The 18,633-nt window shown below is 32.2% G+C and overlaps 1 protein-coding gene and 1 long non-coding RNA gene across 2 annotated transcripts in view; one reads left to right on the forward strand and one right to left on the reverse strand.

Annotated features, from left to right (window-relative positions):
* Window positions 1-18,633, forward strand: part of LOC129001493 (TATA-binding protein-associated factor 172-like) — a 111,957-nt gene that overhangs the window by 71,594 nt on the left and 21,730 nt on the right. Inside the window, exons 23-30 of the mRNA XM_054428804.1 lie at window positions 11,558-11,711; window positions 12,702-12,808; window positions 13,353-13,472; window positions 13,992-14,139; window positions 14,847-15,082; window positions 16,642-16,779; window positions 17,401-17,552; window positions 18,101-18,242. Of these exons, the coding sequence (XP_054284779.1) occupies window positions 11,558-11,711; window positions 12,702-12,808; window positions 13,353-13,472; window positions 13,992-14,139; window positions 14,847-15,082; window positions 16,642-16,779; window positions 17,401-17,552; window positions 18,101-18,242 (1,197 nt within the window). The remainder of the gene's footprint in view (window positions 1-11,557; window positions 11,712-12,701; window positions 12,809-13,352; window positions 13,473-13,991; window positions 14,140-14,846; window positions 15,083-16,641; window positions 16,780-17,400; window positions 17,553-18,100; window positions 18,243-18,633) is intronic.
* On the reverse strand, window positions 5,601-10,231 carry LOC129001495 (uncharacterized). Its single transcript, XR_008491466.1, has 3 exons — window positions 10,111-10,231; window positions 6,990-7,039; window positions 5,601-5,813 (listed from the first exon to the last, which is right to left on the reverse strand). It is a non-coding gene; the product is annotated as an uncharacterized LOC129001495 (long non-coding RNA).

Genomic DNA, 18,633 nt, shown 5'->3' on the forward strand with positions numbered 1-18,633 from the left:
ACTGTAGTCCTATATATTAACATGATTTGTTAGCCAGTTCTTAGATGATGGTGAGCATTGATACACAAACACAAGGCATATTTTTGTACAGTTATAGACCTGTTAAAGCCAATCAAAGCTGTTGAAGTAGGCCTACCACTACTTTTCAAACTAAGATGTTCACTGATCAGTGTTGAATCAAGTTAGGGAGTAATAAATATATAAATAAATATATCTTTATTGTCACATAAACGTTTCACAGATTACATAGTAAAAGCTACAAAATCAGGTGACATTGTCAATATAATCATAATACATATCATAATAAGTACCTAAAATACTAACAATATACAAAGATTCTTAGAAATAATTATTTGCGTTATTTTATGAAACATAATATTGAAAATCTTTTACAGCTTATTAAAAAATTTCTTTCCCATATATTTTGGTGTTTTTTCTATTAATTTTAATTGGAATTTTCAGAAACTAAAAATTCTTTTTGAAACGGGTGTTATATGGATGGTAAAAAGTCTCCGCACATAAGTTTTCAAAATTTGACTGTACCATTTATAAGGATTTATAAATAATTAAACTTGGTACAGTCATTATATTAAGTTTTTTAAAAATGGTCTACATGAATATTTCTGTTTAGCAAATGTCATAATTCTTAATTATTTTTTTTACTTTAAAATCTTTTCTATTTCTGATGAGAATCCCCAAAATTCAATCCCATAATGCAGTATTGAATAAAAATAGGCTAAATAGATAATTAAACATGTTTTCATATCTAAAATGTTTCTCAAACAAAGCATTTGGAAACAAGCAGAATCAAGCTTATGTAATATGTTTTCAATGCACTTGGTCCAGGTTAAATTTGAATCAACATGCAAACCTAAAAATTTAGTACCTTTGACAGTTTTGGTTCTTGTTTTATCTGTGAAATTTCGGGATTGTATCGTATTAAATTTTGCCTGTTGTGTTTTTTCTGGATTTAATTTTAGTCCGTTTATTTCAAACCACCCTCTAAGATCTATTAATGCTTCTTCTACTTTCACCCATAAATCGTCCTCTGTTTTAGTTTTAACAACAGCAGTTGTGTCATCTGCATACAGTATTAAATTATGAGAAAATATTTTCATGTAAGTCATTTATATAAAGAAAAGAAGATGACCCAAAATAGAGCCATGTGGGACTCCTACTCTAATTTCATTCCATTCAGATTTTGACTGAAAACCTCCTTTTAAAATAACAGTTCTTTGAAATCTACCTGTTATATAAGATCTCAACCATAAAATAGATTTCTTAGAAAATCCATAAATTTCCAGTTTTTTAAAAAATTAATAGTTAAAAGTTTTAATTGATAGGTACAGTAATTAATTAATTAATTATTTTCTTACATTAATTCTAACTTTTTCAGCTAATCTCCAACAGCCCACCAGGTAGTCCAGGATCTGATGGGGGTTGAGCATGCATGAAAAGGGTGACGCAATTTTATTTCTGATTGTTGTTATAGGCACTATAGTGATCACGAAAACGCATGTTGTCGCCCCCCAGCGTGGTCGACATCCCGGTGGGGAGGGGGGCAATATGGCGGGGGGCACCGTTATTAAAACGCCTATAACTCGAGAACTATTCTAGGTAGAACATTACAATAAACGTCAATTTACTCATAAAATTATGATCTTTAAAAATGTTAATGTAGTCAAATTCGTATCTTTGTTGGTTTTTTAGTTATTTTAAATTGAAGCTAAAATCTTCAATTTACAAGCTGTTTTTTTTTAAAGCAACCTAAATTACAAGTTCCAAGAGTCACTGTTAAGGCAAACATAGATCATAATTTGGTATCCCTGTTTTCTCTACTTCATTGCCGATCAGCTGATATGCATTGTTTGATTAATTAATTAACTATAAAGGTTTAGTCTTTGAATTTTTATTGTGAATAAAACTCAAAATGGCGTTTTAAAAAGCTCTAAGAGTATGTATTGTAGAAGAATACATAGTTATTTTATTAGGTACCGGTACTGAAATGACGCATGGAGCCTTGATTTCAAACTTTTCATGGCAAAACCCAATGATTTACTTTTAAAAAGTAAATACCGGCTTAAAATTTTAGGAGACTGGATTTGCAACATTTATTAAGTTGCGAAACACTACGTTGATTATCGTAGATTAAAAATACTTCTTAAAGGTAAATTTGTTATCCTTGTAGATCAACCGGTGCTAGAGGTGTGTTTTTATTAAATAAAATTTGTTTCTTGTTATTTCAGTTATTTTAAAACTTATGAAGCGAAATAAATCAATATACCATAAACAACAGCTCGTCCCTATTTCATGTAACCAAAAAGAAAAGCAGTCATCATAAAATCAACCGTAAAACAATAGAAATACAATTTTGTGTACACTAGCACCCAGTGTCGCCAACATGAACTATATATGAACAAAGCTTTAGAATTAACAATGAGATGAGAAGTCTACTTGTGTTCGTTAGTCTATGATATTATTCACAATAAATTTCCATAACACTAAACCGTGTTGGAAATAATGCAACAATGCATATCAGCTGATTGACAAAATAAATGAAGAGTCAGACGCAATGGATTATCTGCGTTGTTTAGTGGTAAAAATTAAGTAAATAATTGTTTGTGCAGTTCATTCCAAGTTAAATAAGTGTTAAGTCCGTGTTAAGTTTTGTACAGTGAAATGGTGTATCCTATTTATATTTGTGTTAGTTCAATTCCACAGTTGGCACTCTGCCTTTACGGTTCTTCTGCTCAATACTATAATGAAATGTCCCAGCATATTTATGTTTAAATTTAATTGTAAAGTTTTTTTATTCATAGACCTACAAATATAAAAGCTATGTTTATCCTTAAAAAGTGTCTCTTGTTACTTGCAATTTTGGTTGCTTTAAAAAGTACCCCTGCCGCAGTAAACCTGCAGACTCAATATTATATTATACTCAAATTTTCCCTGAAAACTGTCAGCTTTATTTCCTATTTAAATAAATAGGTTTGCTGCTACAGGGAAGGTATTGAGGTGAGTTTTTATTGAAATGTTGATAGCTTAGTATGAAATAAACAAAATTGCCAAATTTGATTATAATATATCCATATATAAGCAAACTACAACCGTTTTTTAATTCTCCATAAGAATAACATGGGAATTTTGAATATCAGTTTTTTTTTTTTATCTGCATAACCGTTAGGCATACAACAGCCCTTTGCTAAACTAAATTATTTATTTTTTTAAGCTCTATAAAGTGGTTTAAGAAATAAATTGCAAATTGTTTGGTTATTAGGGTCAAAATTTGAAAAACCCCATTTTTACCTTGTAAATTGAAGATTTTAGCTTCAATTTAAAATAACTAAAAACCAACAAAGATACGAATTTCACTACATTAACCTTTTTAAAGATCATATTTTTTTGAGTAAATTGACGTTTATTGCGATGTTCTACCTAGAATAGTTCTCGCGTTATAGGCGTTTTAGTAAACGGTGCCCCCCGCCATATTGCCCCCCTCCCCCCGGGATGTCGACCACGCTGGGGGGCGACAACATGCGTTTTCGTGATCACTATAGTGCCTATAACAACAATCAGAAATAAAATTATGTCACCCTTTTCATGCATGCTCAACCCCCTTCAGATCCTGGACTAAGGTCTCAATTCCTCAACAATGAGTAAATTCTGACACGTCGACCACACAATATTAATTATAAACATTTAAAAAATTGATTTTTTTTTGTTTTTATGAAATATTAAAAAAATATACAGATTAGCAAAAAATATATCATGTAAAAATAATGTGCAATATTTTTTAAACAAGAACGGCCCTCTTCATAATTTGTTAAAATGAACGGCTATAGAACTACAACATGTTAAAAAACTAACATTTTTGAAACATTTTAATGCTTTAAAGTCTACGACTTCATTACAAAAACAACTATTTTTTGTATTCGGGATATTGCTTTTTAAAGGAGGATCGTGATTTTAGTGGTGTGTGCCAAAAAAATTACTATCGTAATTTCATGTATAATTTAAAATCATGTTATGTTATGACAAATAAGTTATGTATAATTTTTTATGAAATTGTTCTGCATATTTTAGCAGCATAAGGTTGTTAGGTATGGTGTGTGGTATGATCTACTATCATATATATGTAGATTTAGTTTGGTGTTAGTGATAAATCCTTAAAGGAACAACAACCACGTCAAGCCTTGAACCCACTCCGTGGGCGCTACTTGTTACTTGTTAGTGAAAAAAGCTTCCAAAGGCCTTAGCTGAGTCTTTTTCCATTCATATACTGTCATGATACCAATAGATGTTCCTATTTCCAAACAATTGCATTGTCTCTAGGTACTAAAGAACAATAGGAGTTGTGTTCAGTTACTGATTACAGTGTGTAGTAGTAAATGGTTTAATTTACGTCAATTACAAGTGAATTAACTACTTAGTACACATAGCAGGAAAATAAAATAAATATATAGATCTTTGCACAATGTTTGTTGGAATTTAGATAAATAAAAGTGACTGACATCAACCAAAAATGCATGTGTTTTGTATTTAACTTAGATTTTTGCGTTAGCATGGACAATTTAATAATTAATTGTGCATTAAATCACTTTGCAGACAATTGCCACAGCTAAGCATCGGGAGGCCGGTAGTACTTTATTAAAGTTGCCAAAGTTTGTGATGCTATTTAACTTATAAGAATAAATAAATATTTATTCCAAGAGCATAAAAACAAAAATTTTTCAGAATTTATATGAAGAAAAAACTCATGAACTGTAACACTCTTTACAGTACAATAGCTTCAAAGGAAAAAAATCTTGTATTTTGCAATCTCACCTGCTTATGATGCATAAGTAAAGCTTCTTGTGATAATAATTTTAAGGGATACCAATAAATTAATACAAACTAGTGGTCGTCCTGTGGTCGAAAACTTGACCAAAATTATGTAATGTACCCGCATTGAATATTGGATACTGAAGTAGACATTCCATCTATATGGACCAGTTGTCGCCATTTTTTTATTAAAAACATGTAGTTGTGTGAACCAGTTACAGTATGCGTGTCTAAAATTATATTTTCTATCTTATTTTTGGTTGCTGACAAAGTTGATTGGTCATAACAGTTAGTTGCTATAGCTCTTAATAAGTCATTCCATAAGCTTGACTTGGTAAAAATCATTGTGTATTCGAGAGAAATTAGTCATTTAGATCAGCGCAATCTGTTGGTGGCCTACATGAACTTCGACAAATTTAATTAAAACTGGCGACAACTTTAACACAGGGATGGAATGTCTAATTGTAAGTCAAAGGTACAGGCTTCTCTATTTTCACCCCATGCTGTAAATAAAACATGTGATTATGCGTAGATTTTCCCTGTTATTAAAAAGAGCTGAGAAAAAAGGTTTTAAAGAAACATGCTTGCCTATTAATATATAGACTATACTTACTCTATGACCTGTTAAACTTGTTCAAGTGCACATACAAAACTTTCAAAAATTATATAACTGAATTAGGACTGGTTCTGGTTTTAAGTTGCCAAGGTTAGAATTATTCTTATCATTACAAAAACTACAACTATAATTTAACATATTCTGCTTATAAATTAAACCACCATTATAGATACAAACGTTTATTACTTAACAGAAAATAACTGTACATCATATATCTTAGCCAAATTTATTTTTTTACGTGTAGTGGTTGCCCCATGTGTTTTGATATACATTATTTCATTCTACTTCTTCTTCTTCTTCTTCTTGTCTTTCTTCTCACCTTTACTTCCCCCCTTCTTCTCGCTCATCTTCTTCCCTTCTGGACTGTTCTTCTCATCTAATAACATAATAATGGGGCTTTTAAATAATGATCCTGGCTAAAAAATCATACACTATTAACTCATCTCATTGATACTTAAATTTAAATATACTTTAGTTGTATCCCATCATAGAAAAGTGATAATTTTCAAGCTGATTTAATTTTTGTTAATGGATATAAAAACTGGAAAAATCAGGCCTATGTTATTTTTAGCACTGTAAAAAGATTATTGTGTGTGTTATTGTGAGATTTTCATCAGTTCCCTATCTTGTCAGTCAAACTATAAGTAATTGCCTTGTATATGCCAGTTGGAAGTTCAGTGTATTAAAGATGTTGTGGTAACCGGCAAGTTTATACTAACAAGTTGAGAAAGTTTGTATTCTATAAGTTATTTATTTCTTTCTTATTAGCTGGGTTCGCTTATTAATTTCTTGAAACAACAATCAACATAGAATGTTTTACTGGTGTTGAGACAAAATAGGACCAATGGAAATCATAACACCTATCTGCAAGTAGGATGCTTTTATTATTTAATTAGTAAATCAATTGTTTTTTTTAACATGCCTTGTACTGCAATTATTTTGAAACTTGTCAAATATATTGGGTTACTTTGAAGTAGTAAAGGATAGCAACTGACCAAGAAAGTGGTAGACCATTTGTCTCATAAAATCAACACCAGTTGACTCCAAGGTTGGGCCCCAAGGAATTGGCAAACCTAAAAATGGGGCCCAAATTTACACACTTTGTTATCAAACTTTTTAAAATTTGAACTTACCACAGTAATAATGGTTATCACATCTATGCACTATGTTAGGTTAAACTTCATGCTTTTTCCTTAAATATATACATTTAGAATAGAAACTTCATTTGTCATAGAAAACTGTTAAACATTCTTTGTATTACCAGTTTATTTTACTGTTGACTCATGAAAGGTTCAGCTATAATAAAACGTTAAACTTAATTTATTTTTAAAACAGTAGAGAGTAGAAGGTATGAATTCCCTGCTTTTTCAGAACGTGTGCATAGATAATACTTTTAAAATTCATACTTAGAGATGAAAAGAATCAAAAATATTTTTGAGAATAACTTTAAGTAAAATTTACTTGACAAATTGAAAAGGACTCTGATTTTGATAGGTTTAAGGGTTTCACCTGTAAACTTTGTTACTATTACCATATTAGACTCATAATTTACCTTGCTTGTCTCCTTTTGCATTGCTTATGTCTCCTTTTGCTTTTTCCATTCTGAAAAAAAAAAAATCAGCTATGAGTAAACATGTTGTATTTAATTGCCCAACACTAAAATTAGTTGTCTCATTGCAACTTTAATGCTTTGTCCTATCAGTAGGTTTCTTAATTAGGTTATCTTAGAGACTATTATTACTTTTAGCGAATTTCCCTACAGGAAGGCGGGACAAACTTGAATGAGTTTGCAAACCAGCATAACCAGACTATGGGAACAAGGTGTTATCGGGTAAAAATTAGTTTTTCTAATATTTGACCCTTAAAACATAAAATTTCCCAAAATCTCTTTACACCATAACAAAAAAATTAAAAAAAAAAACAAATAATTTAGTATATTGGAGTGTTTTTGTGCGGTTATTGGTTATGCTGGAAATTGAATCTATATATTAATTTGAAACTGTTTTTCTTTGTCACAGCTATTTTGAGAGAACGGCTGGGCGTAGAAACTCGGTAGAGGTGTCTTAAGAAAGGTCTTGGTCTGTAGATGAGCCATCAAAAGAGAAACATGGTGAATTCCCTTGGGGCTCTTCCCCTGTGGCCTTTAAATTCCCATCCCATGTTATTCTTATGGAGGAAAACGGGGTTTTTGTCACAGCTAATTTGAGAGAACGGCTGGGCGTAGAAACTTGGTAGGGGTCTCTAAAGAAAGGTCTTGGTCTGTATATGAGCCATCAAAAGAGGAAAGAGGTAAATACCCTTGGGGCTCTGCCCCAGAAGCCTTTAAAGTTGCCTCTTCAGATTTGTTTACATTACGACCATATGCATAATTCTACACTACTTTTTAATGCAACAGCTGTTAATATTTAAATTGTGATTTATTGAATTTGTCAAAATGAAGTACAGTATTTGCAACGGATTTTTCTGATTTTAAAATTGATTTTCTTCTGCATTGTGTCATGTTTTGCAATATAATGTTCTATTACCAAATCAATGGAAAATCCTAATATCACAGTAACTTTTAAAATGATTTCTTATGGAGTTAACTTATATCTATTGTATGGGTTGGTTTCTGCCTTTTTTACCACTTCTTGGAGATTGTACGTAGGTGATATTCTTTGGCATATTGCATCTGTAGACGAAACTTGGGTTGGTGTAATTATTACAATGGAAAAGAGCGAGAAATCTTGGACAATTTGATATAGGCTAAAAATAAAACTGAATTAACACTGTGCTACATTTCTTGAGCAATCATTTAAATAACCGATTTGCAAACAATGGAAACATAGAAAAAGTCATAGAACACAACCAAGTAAAAGAAATAGAAATAATGTTTTTTTTTTTACACTAAAAACACTAAAAAAACAAGATCGTCTTTTTGAAAAAAGATACGATATTTACAAAAGATTTTGATTATATCAAACTGTTGTGAAGATCGTGAGTATTTCCATAATCTTTGAGTCGCCTGTAATGCTTCGCAATTGCTCGAATTCGAGCAACAGGTACACTAGTGAATTATAAATTTAAAATCCCCATGTTATTCTTATGGAGAATAAGTAAACTGTTGTAGTTTGCTTTTTTATGGATATATTTTGATCAAACTCGGCAAATTTATTTATTTTATACTAAGTTTTTCATATTTTACAAAAAAAAAAAAAAACAAATAAACACACACACTTTATTATTACCCTCTCTGTAGCAGCAAACCTAAGTACATTACTTGTGAACCTAATGTTGTATAAATAGGTTCAATTGAAAATCCAATACTGGTAAATTCACTAAGTCTGCAGGTTTAATGCTGCGGCGGATGTATTTCTTATTTCTGTTGCTAGTACAGCCGATTTCTTACACATTTCTTTAATTAATTTAGTTTTAGTGCTGTTATTTTTTTAAATATTAGGATTAAATGTTGGATATTTAGTTTATAACTGCAAAAATGAGTAGCATCAATGTTGTCTTCTAACAACTATTAAAAATTGGAAGACAGTTGGACCAAATAATAAAAATATTATGGTTTTGGAAAATTTAAATTTGAAACAAAACTAGCTACCAAACCCATTAAACCAAAAAAACATTTGTAATATGTTTTGTTGTTTCAGTAAACCTAAGTATTTTAGCAAATTTCCCTATAAGGAAGCAGCTTTTACCGTAGGTGGCATAGTAAGAACTAGACCCAGAAACAATATACTTTTTCATTTTGATGGCCAAAGAGGCCAAAAACATACGTCTGTGAATGTAATAACTTGAGTTACTTTTGTACAATTTAGATGAAATTTGGCTTGAAGATGTTGAGCGGGATAAACTTGAATAAGTTCACGAACCAGCATGATCGGACCTTGGGAAGGGGTTTTTATGGGTCAAAAATTAACTTTTCTCATTTTTGATCCTAAACACAAAAAATGTCCCAATTTATCTTAAAATATTTTAAAGAGCTTAACTATACAAATATTTTTATGTCTTGAGGTGTTTTTTTACAGTGGAGAAAAAAACACTAGTTAGCACTAAAATCACATTAGTTAACAGAGAAAATTAAAATAAAATTTAAATTAAAAATGCCCATGTTATTCTTGTGGAGAATAAGTAAACTCTTATATTTACTTGTTTTGTTAATGGATATATTTCCACTAAACATGGCAAATTTATTCATTTTATCCTAAGCTATTAATATTTTACCAAAAACCACTTTATTACCCGTGGCCCCTGTAGCAGCAAACCTAGGTACTTGTTAAACCTGCTGTTATTTAAACAGATTAAATTGAAAATCCAATCAGGTAAATGGAAACTTGCTTAGTCTGCAGGTTTGCTGTGGCAGGGGTATTTTAAGCATGGTGTTATTCATGTTTAGTGTTCATCACTGTATACATTTACACTTACTATTTGTTTCAAATGAAATTAATCAAGATTAAAAATGTTCTCAGTAAAAGATGTGATGAAGGTATTTGTTAAATTGTTTCTAAATGAAGAATTGTAATTAATTAACTATCGATTACAGTTACTTCTAGTGTAATTTAAACATGATTTATTTGCCAACAATGTTATCGCTAATTTAGAATTACCATAAAAATAGATGTAGTAACTTTGATCAGTTATTCAAAACAGTAAAATATCTATTTAACTCTAAAAAATAACCTCACCTGAGATAAAATAACCTTCAGCCACACAGCAGCACAGCAGGAATTGAAACTAAAGTAAACGTCCGTTTAATTTTTATAATAGGGATTTCATCATTTTTACTAGGTGCAGCAATTATTTTTTACGGGTCTTACTGCAATACGATGTTATCTGGTGAGTTATGCTGGTTCTTATCAGGCAATGATGTAATCTTTGACTGTCTTGATAAAATATAGGTTCATGACTAGATTTAAAGAACTTAAATTGGGACTTTATTGTCTCTAAAGGATGTACTTATGTTTAATAATGTCTTGTGGTTAGTTTTAGTTTTAAAATGTACAAAAAATATGGTATTTTTATTGTAATATATAAACATTGTTTCTTAAAGGTTTACTCACATAAATATTCCAAATGAAAAAAGTAGTAACCCACTCTCAAGGCTGGCTCCGCAAGAGGTTAACATTTAGTTGTTAATACCAAGTAGACTGACAAGCTTAGAGGACTACCATCCTTGAGCAGCCTCAGTAGGATAGGACAGACTGGGTGTAAAGCTCAAATACAATTCTATAATATCTATAGATGACCCTAGATCAACTTCTCACTTACAAAAGCCAATTACAAAAATTGACAGCTAAGTAAGAACCAGAACAAATAATCATCTTGCCAGATCTTCACTGGGAGCCAACGTGCAAGTTCTACATACAACGACCTTGTCTCTTTTTTACTCTTATTAAACCAATTACTATAAATAGCGCTTTGTCTGATCAATGCTCAACTGAAAAAGCCCAAGAGAACCCTGAAGCCAACACCTCGGCTAATGTAATGATTTTGTTACAGCTGTCGGCTTAGCAATAAATGTTGAGTATTGTAAATATATGTTTATATAGAGAGGTTGTATTGACATGTTTTTACATGATTGTGCTATAGGGTATTACCATGGATAAAACATACTCCGTTAGTAGATTTCTCATTCTTATGGATCATCTGAAGCCACTTTTATTGTTAGTTCTGTCCGGTGCAGTGTAAAGGTAGTTTTTTTTTACAATTTGATTCTTATTATTTCAGTCATTTATAATCTCGTTTAACCAAATAAAATGATCTAATCATAAACAATAACTTGTGTCCTAGTGATATAACCATACAGTAAAGCACAAATGGTAAATTTAACCCTAAAATAAAAGAAACAAAATTTTTTTAACACTAGTGATCAGTGTCACCGGACATAAACTAGACACAAAAACCAGACTTAAAAATTTACAATGGGATCAGAAGTCTACTTGTTTTGGAGTCTATGGTATTACTGATGTATGTGATGATTTGTAATACACTAGATGTGTATTACTGATAAATATTGGAAATGATGCAAATAAGTACGGTATGGGTTCATCATATATAACATATAGATTTAAACACAAAATGGATTCATATTCTTGAATAAATCAAATTGTTAACTAGTGGTTGCTGTTGTAGGCACACAAGCTGGCCAGGGTTCAGAGGCGTGGTGCCACAGCAGCTCTCACCTCCATAGCCGTCCGTCTTGGTCCCGATGTCCCCACCAAACTGCCCCGACTGTGGGAGAGTGTACTCACACACCTACAGGACACTGTTGGTGCTGCTACCTTTGGTCAGTATCTGTACTTAATCATGCTGTAGATGTTGACCAGCAGAAATCAATCTTTAAAAACCCAGTACACAACCTTACAAATTATTTTAAAACTTAAAATAGTGCTCTATGCATTAACAGAAGTCAGTCTTCTTAGATTGTAAGTATTTTCTGTAAGCAAATTCTTTGCTTGTGATTGCCGCTTGTTACATTTTAAGTAGGTAGTGATCAAACCAAATGACATAAAAAGTGTCAGCAGTGCTTTGAATGGTTATTTTTGGCTAATTAAGTACTGGCAAATGGTTTTGTTTAGGTATTACAAAAATTACTGACAAATGTTTACTTTGTGTCATTTATGTCCTGTTCTGATATAAATTACATTTGTTACAGCAAATAAAAAAATGTAAATATAAACATTTTTAACAGTTTTTGTCACACTATTCTGTATTAAGTTCAGAAAATTTCTGTTTTCTGCCTGCTTAATCAAATTGGATTCCATTTCATCCTACTGTACGGTAATAAATTTTGCCAGACACCAACTGATTGTAATTATTTTTTAGCTATTGAAAATCTCTTACTCTTATATTTTGTAAACATGCATAATTATCAACGTAACAAACAACATTTACACGTAACTAAGTTCTAGATAAAATCACAAAAACATTTTGTGACTAAGTATTTTGTTATGGCAGTGAGTGGTTATAAACAGAAATATAACCTCTATGAGAAGTTATAAGCATTGATTGTAAAGTCTGTCAGTGGGGACATATAACAGTTTTTGTTATTTTTTTATCGTCAGGTTAGTTTTAAGAAATAGGGTGAAAAATATTGTACTTGTCCAAAATGTACTCTTTATTGTAATAAACTCGTCACGCATGGGAACAACCATACTTGTCCGTTAAACACCAATTTTCTGGACTAATAACATAATGTACTATAGCAGTGGTAAAATGGCTTTGTTTAGCCGTATTGCTTCTCACTGTGGTAACATTGTTCATTTACATTTGCCAGATGTGAAAAGTGCCATACACAATGACTCATCTGCCGAGGATCTAGTCTCTAGTATGCAAGTTTTAGAAGTTGTGTCTCCGTCCCTTCACTCAACTCTTCTACCTCAGGTTGGTAATCTTAGTTTATTATCACAAATTCTTACTCTAATCACTATTCATTATTAGTTTTTATTGTGGTAAAAAATATTGATGTGAGATTTTGACTGTGAATAATAAACCTATGTACTTTTATGTTTATTAATTATTAAATGTAATTTAAATATCTCACTAGCAATGCCAAATTTTCATCGTAATTCCACGAGATCACTACTTACTCATATTATTCCACTACTTATTCCACAATACAGGCTAAGTAAATGTGATGTGAACCACTCCATAATGTGAATAAAACTGTGAAATAAATGTATTTTAATTTACCAGAATCTGTATTTAAAGTTAGGCTACACAACTGTTTGGGTAAAAATCCTTTTCACAATATTAAAGAGTGTTTTGATTGTCCAGTCATTCAAATTTAACCAATAGTGTACTTGGGTAAAGGAGGTATGGTTTGAAAATTGCCTTATCAGGGTTAGGTGAGTGTAAAGTAAATCCGGCTTTGAAGGGTTAAGTCAACTTGCCTGTGATATTTTTTATTTATTTATTTGTTTGACAGGTTTTGCCAGTTTTAGATCAGCTCTGTGAGCTGCTGCAACATCCGTACAAGGCTGTGAGGCACATGTCTGCGAGATGTGTAGCTACTCTGTCCGCCCTGGACACACCTAGAGTCATGGAGGTAACTCAATAGCCGCATTGTGTTTGAAACTATTTCTATTAAAATTGGCTAGCTGCAGTTTCTTATGTACTGCATACAGAGTTAGCCCACTGACTTTTGAAAATGATGGAAGATAAAGTCTTAATTAATTCCGTATCTGGAGTATAATCCTGTTCTTAAGACTAACAAAATGTAACAAAACATTTAAGTCAGGACACATTGATTTAGTACACATTAAAATTATCATTGTATTTTGGAAGTATGAATATAAAGAGGAAACGGTATATAAAATCTGGTGTCAACCGTAAACTGGATCTCATGGGTTAAAATAACGTTTGGATATGCTGAATCCAAAATAATGACAAAACAATAAAAAAAGTATACTAAAATAGAATTATTTTGGTCATTAAGATTGGAATTACAATTAGTTTTTGTATTAGGGTATGATATTAAGGATTCCAGATTCCAGATTACAATTAGTTTTTGTATTAGGGTATGATATTAAGGATTCCAGATTCTATCTATTATGTGTATGACTAGGTGCTGGTGACCAGGGTAGTGCCATTGCTAGACGCAGCAGATTGTGTCACCCGGCGGCAAGGTGCCACAGAGTGTTTGGCCTGCGTCGCCGAGAAACTTCAACTCAACATTGTTCCATACATTGTTCTACTAGTCGTTCCACTGTTAGGTATGAAGCCAACCCCTTGGTCCATGAAGCCCCCATTGCTGTCTGGTACTTTTTCACTTTTTTTAGAAAAGAGATTGGTCTTTCCATTTGCAAAGTTATCTAAACATGAATTTAACTTAATAAAATACAAGTTGTAGCAGAATTGATCTTTGATAGAAGGCAATTGGCACTGGGGTGCGGGACAACCTTGCTCACCTGAACAGGTTTTATTTATTTTTGTTTATATATTTATTATTTTGTGTGGATCATTGTCAACAGCATATTTTAAGACAAGAGTTCAAATTCCTAATTGGGTGTGTTTTATCTTTTTATATGGGACAAAAATGCTTATTTTCTCAAAACTTAAATAATAAAACTTAATAAACAATTTGATTTCTTAAAAAAAGTTATTAAAAATGTGTTTTAATACAAATTTAACAGATCAAACCTTTGTATACATTACAGATAAAGAGTTTATTGAGCTCAGTTGCATTGCAATTAACAACAAACAATTTTACTGAAAGTTTGAATTATAATTATTAATTGATGAATTATTATTTTGTGGTCAGCTGTATTGAACTGACCTCATTAGCCATCTAGATGTATTGGTTTGAACTAATGACAAAACAATACATCTTCGTAACATTGAGAGCAGTATAGTCATAAAACAAAAAAGATATTAACACTTTTATGTCATGTCATGTTGGCATTCCTGTTTGTCGCTACAGGCAGGATGTCAGACCAAGATTCGTCAGTGCGGTTGCTGGCCACACACACGTTTGCAGCCCTTATACAGCTGATGCCTCTGGAAGGTGGGGTTGGTCCTCCTGTCAACCTCCCATCCACACTATCTCGCCAACGCGATAGAGACAGAGAATTTCTGGAACAGCTATTCCATCCAGGAACCATCCCGGACTACCAAGTCCCTGTGCCTATCCGAGCAACCCTACGGTCATATCAACAGGTGGTTTGGGATTTTTCAATATTAGTTATTCAAAACTCAATAATACATTAGGGTAGCATCCGAACCTGGATGCGAACGAAGGATCAGGTGCTTTGAATTGGAATAATAAACAGATTTAATTTAAGAAATCCGCATTGGCGTGCGGGAACCGGTGAAGTAGGACAATAACTGAAGGTACAGAGAGTCTCGGGTAATCGTGTTAGCATTGGGAACGGAAGGTGGTGTGATGAAACAACCAATGGGGTTAGTTTATTCGATCTGAAGTAGGGCTACCAATGCTACCGTAGACATTGTTGTTTTTATAGACTAATTTGTGACAAATTTTTGATAATTGCTTTTCAAGCTTTGAAGTATTTTAAAATTGATGAAGGGGTGAGTCTCGGTCGCCGGAATATTCTATGATGAGACAACTGCTCTGATACAGAGTTGGGAGGTTAGAACAGTTAAATATTTCAACCCTCCATTTATATTTGGAATAAAGCAAAGCTTTTGTGACGGTATTGACAGGGTTTTTATGAGGGTGTAGCAAAAAAACCTCCCCAGGTGATAAGTAATTGGTCTGAGAATTTTGGGGCCGTCACACGGTGAACAAGGTCTATAATGTATTATATAATATCGCTTAGAATAGAATTAATACAGCATTTTACAAAATAGGAATTTAAAATCCATAGACCTGTGGTTTCATTCATACCCACAAATAAGTTAAATAAGTTTAAGTTACTTATATACTGATAATTTTCTGTAATCTCTTACTATTTTTAGGATCGTGTTGTGGTTATGTAGGTACTTTTGATTAGATAGCCACTTGAATGAATCATATTTTGTTTGTTTATCAATCAATGCCAACCACTCATTATTTTATGTACAAATAAACAATTTTTATATTCATTCATGATTCCAATAATAACATTTATATTTGGAATTTTTCTTTAGAATAAATTTTTATTCTTAAGTTAAATGTTTCAATCATGTCCCTCCAACAACTACTGGGAAAACTTGTTCATGCCATTTTGTCACCCAAGCATATATTCTGAATTAATTAGGGGCCTGCGGGCCATTAACAATTTGGCATGGTTCTGGTCTACACAAACTACAAGTCTTTAAAACGGAAAAAAATAAATACCTCAATTTAAAGCTAGCCTTATATATTTAAGTTGATGAGATATTCAGTTACTAATTAAGTAGTGCTGTTATTATGCTAGGTTGAACATTTCATCAATCCCAAGTATGTTAGGTCTGTAAATATAGTATGTTTATGCCTAGGCCTACTTAATTCTAACAACAACAAAATACTACACTTTAATCAATTTGAAATTATAGCATTTCACTTGGTTTTCCATAAGTAGTCCTACATTACATTTGTATCTTGGTTCGCCCTTTTACGTTAGTGTCCACTGGCCTTACTTCTTAGCTGATAATAATTTTGACTTTCATATTTACTTAACATCTTGCTTAAAAATGTTTTGAATATTAATACGACACATTCAACTGTGTAAATAACATAGGAGAATAATCACTCGTAGCAATGTATTCATCTTCAATATTGTTTTTGTTCTCAGGCAGGAGTGAACTGGCTGGCATTGCTGAACAAGTACAAACTCCACGGGATCTTGTGTGATGACATGGGTTTGGGCAAAACACTGCAGTCCATCTGTATCGTGGCTGGGGACCATTACACAAGGAGCCAGAAGTTTAGGGTAGGTTTGAAACATGAAACAAAAAACGTACCAGCAATAAATTCTTTAGCAAGAGTTTTTTTTTTTGGAAAATAGGTTGCTGTTCTGTAACCAATGGTTTTTTGAAAATGAATTAGAACCATACCATAAACACTGTTGGGGAGACATTAAAGATTGGTCGGTTTTTGAAGTAGGTTAAATACTTGTTACTTGAATTTTAAGTAAGTTTTTATGCAATAATGAATGGAAAATTTTGGTTTTGGTGCATTGGTTGTTATGCACTAATTTGTTACGATCTTAGGATACTATAATGAAGTCTTTGTAATCCTTGGGAATGGTCAAGATTTTGTCGTGCCCCCAGGAGATGATAATGATAAATATCTTTGTGATCGGGGGGCAATGTTCAATGATTTTACAAGACAATGAAAATGTTTTCACAATTGCGAGAGAGAAAAAATCAACAAATAATGAAATCAAAACTGAACCAAAACCAAACTGATTAAAATCATGACCGACTCATTTTTATGAGACGTAAATAGTTGTTTGGAAGCCAAGATCAGTCTGTATCACATTTAGCCACTTTACGCAAGCTGGTTAAGTAGTTTAGTCACCTAGCTGTATGGCAATGTCTGTGTGTTGTAGGAGACAGGTAGTGTTGACTCTGTACCTCTACCCTCACTGGTTGTATGTCCTCCTACACTCACAGGCCACTGGGTGTATGAAGTAGACAAGTTTCTGTCACCAGAATATCTCAATCCTCTTCACTATGCTGGACCTCCTGTTGAGAGAGAAAAGTAAGTTTTGGTCAAATGCATAATCATACTCATTGTAACAAATCATCCGTTTTTTTTATATAAATGTATTACACTTCCTAGTGGTAATTTAAAACAAATATTGTATGCTGATAACTATTCCAGTAAAGTAGAACACCAAACATTCCTGAGAATGTAATTTGAATTTTTTTTTTTTAGAAGACATTTAAAAAATAATCTTATTACCAAGGTACTATATTATTTTGTGATTTTGTAATAGGAAGACACCATCAAAGTTATTTCAATTGCTCGTTCTAACAGAGTTCAGACGATATAAAAAAAAATCATATTACCAAGGTACTACGTAATTATTTTGTAATGCTCGCTGCAAATGGAAGACATGATCAGTGGGATAATTATTTAATTTGTTCGTTTAAACAGTTCAGACCAAGTTACGTTCCTAAAATAATAGGGTATTCACTAACAGTAATCTATTACCAGGGGTTTTTTTAGGTGAAACTTCAGATATAGTATTATTTATAACCGTTACATTATATAACGCCCAACTCTACTATAAAATTTGTTTGCAGGTTGAGAATAAAAGTGGCACAACACAATTTAGTTGTCGCCTCTTATGACATTGTTCGCAAGGACATAGATTTTTTCTCCAGCATTCAGTGGAATTACTGCATTTTAGATGAGGGTCATGTTATCAAGAACGGTAAAACCAAGGTTAGTTGAGAATTAATTTTCAAATATAATGTTCATCACACCCTCTCTGAACCGATCCTAATTTGACTAAGCCTAGGTTGGATAACCTTAAAGGCCAGGTGAAATAAGCAGCTTTGTAAAATTAAAGTGTGTTTTTCTTCTTTATCTTATTCCTGTGTATTAATTATATTTTATCACCGAGATATGAAAGGAAATGGAAGTCTCTGTATTCCTAAAAAAAATTGGTTAAGCACATTAAGGGCATTTTCCACACATTGAGCATGGCTGTCAGTTAAACACATTATTTTACATGAAGGGCACTAAGGCAGATAAAGAAACCTCAATTTTTGCCAATTCCACTTTTTGATCCAGGTTTGGTTGAAAGTGGTTTTATGTATCCTCAATTAATAGG

This window comes from Macrosteles quadrilineatus, unplaced genomic scaffold (assembly GCF_028750875.1).
Source record: "Macrosteles quadrilineatus isolate MER2022 unplaced genomic scaffold, UCM_ALF_1.0 Scaffold_8__2_contigs__length_117827958, whole genome shotgun sequence".
In the NCBI taxonomy this organism is placed as follows: Eukaryota; Metazoa; Arthropoda; class Insecta; order Hemiptera; family Cicadellidae; genus Macrosteles; species Macrosteles quadrilineatus.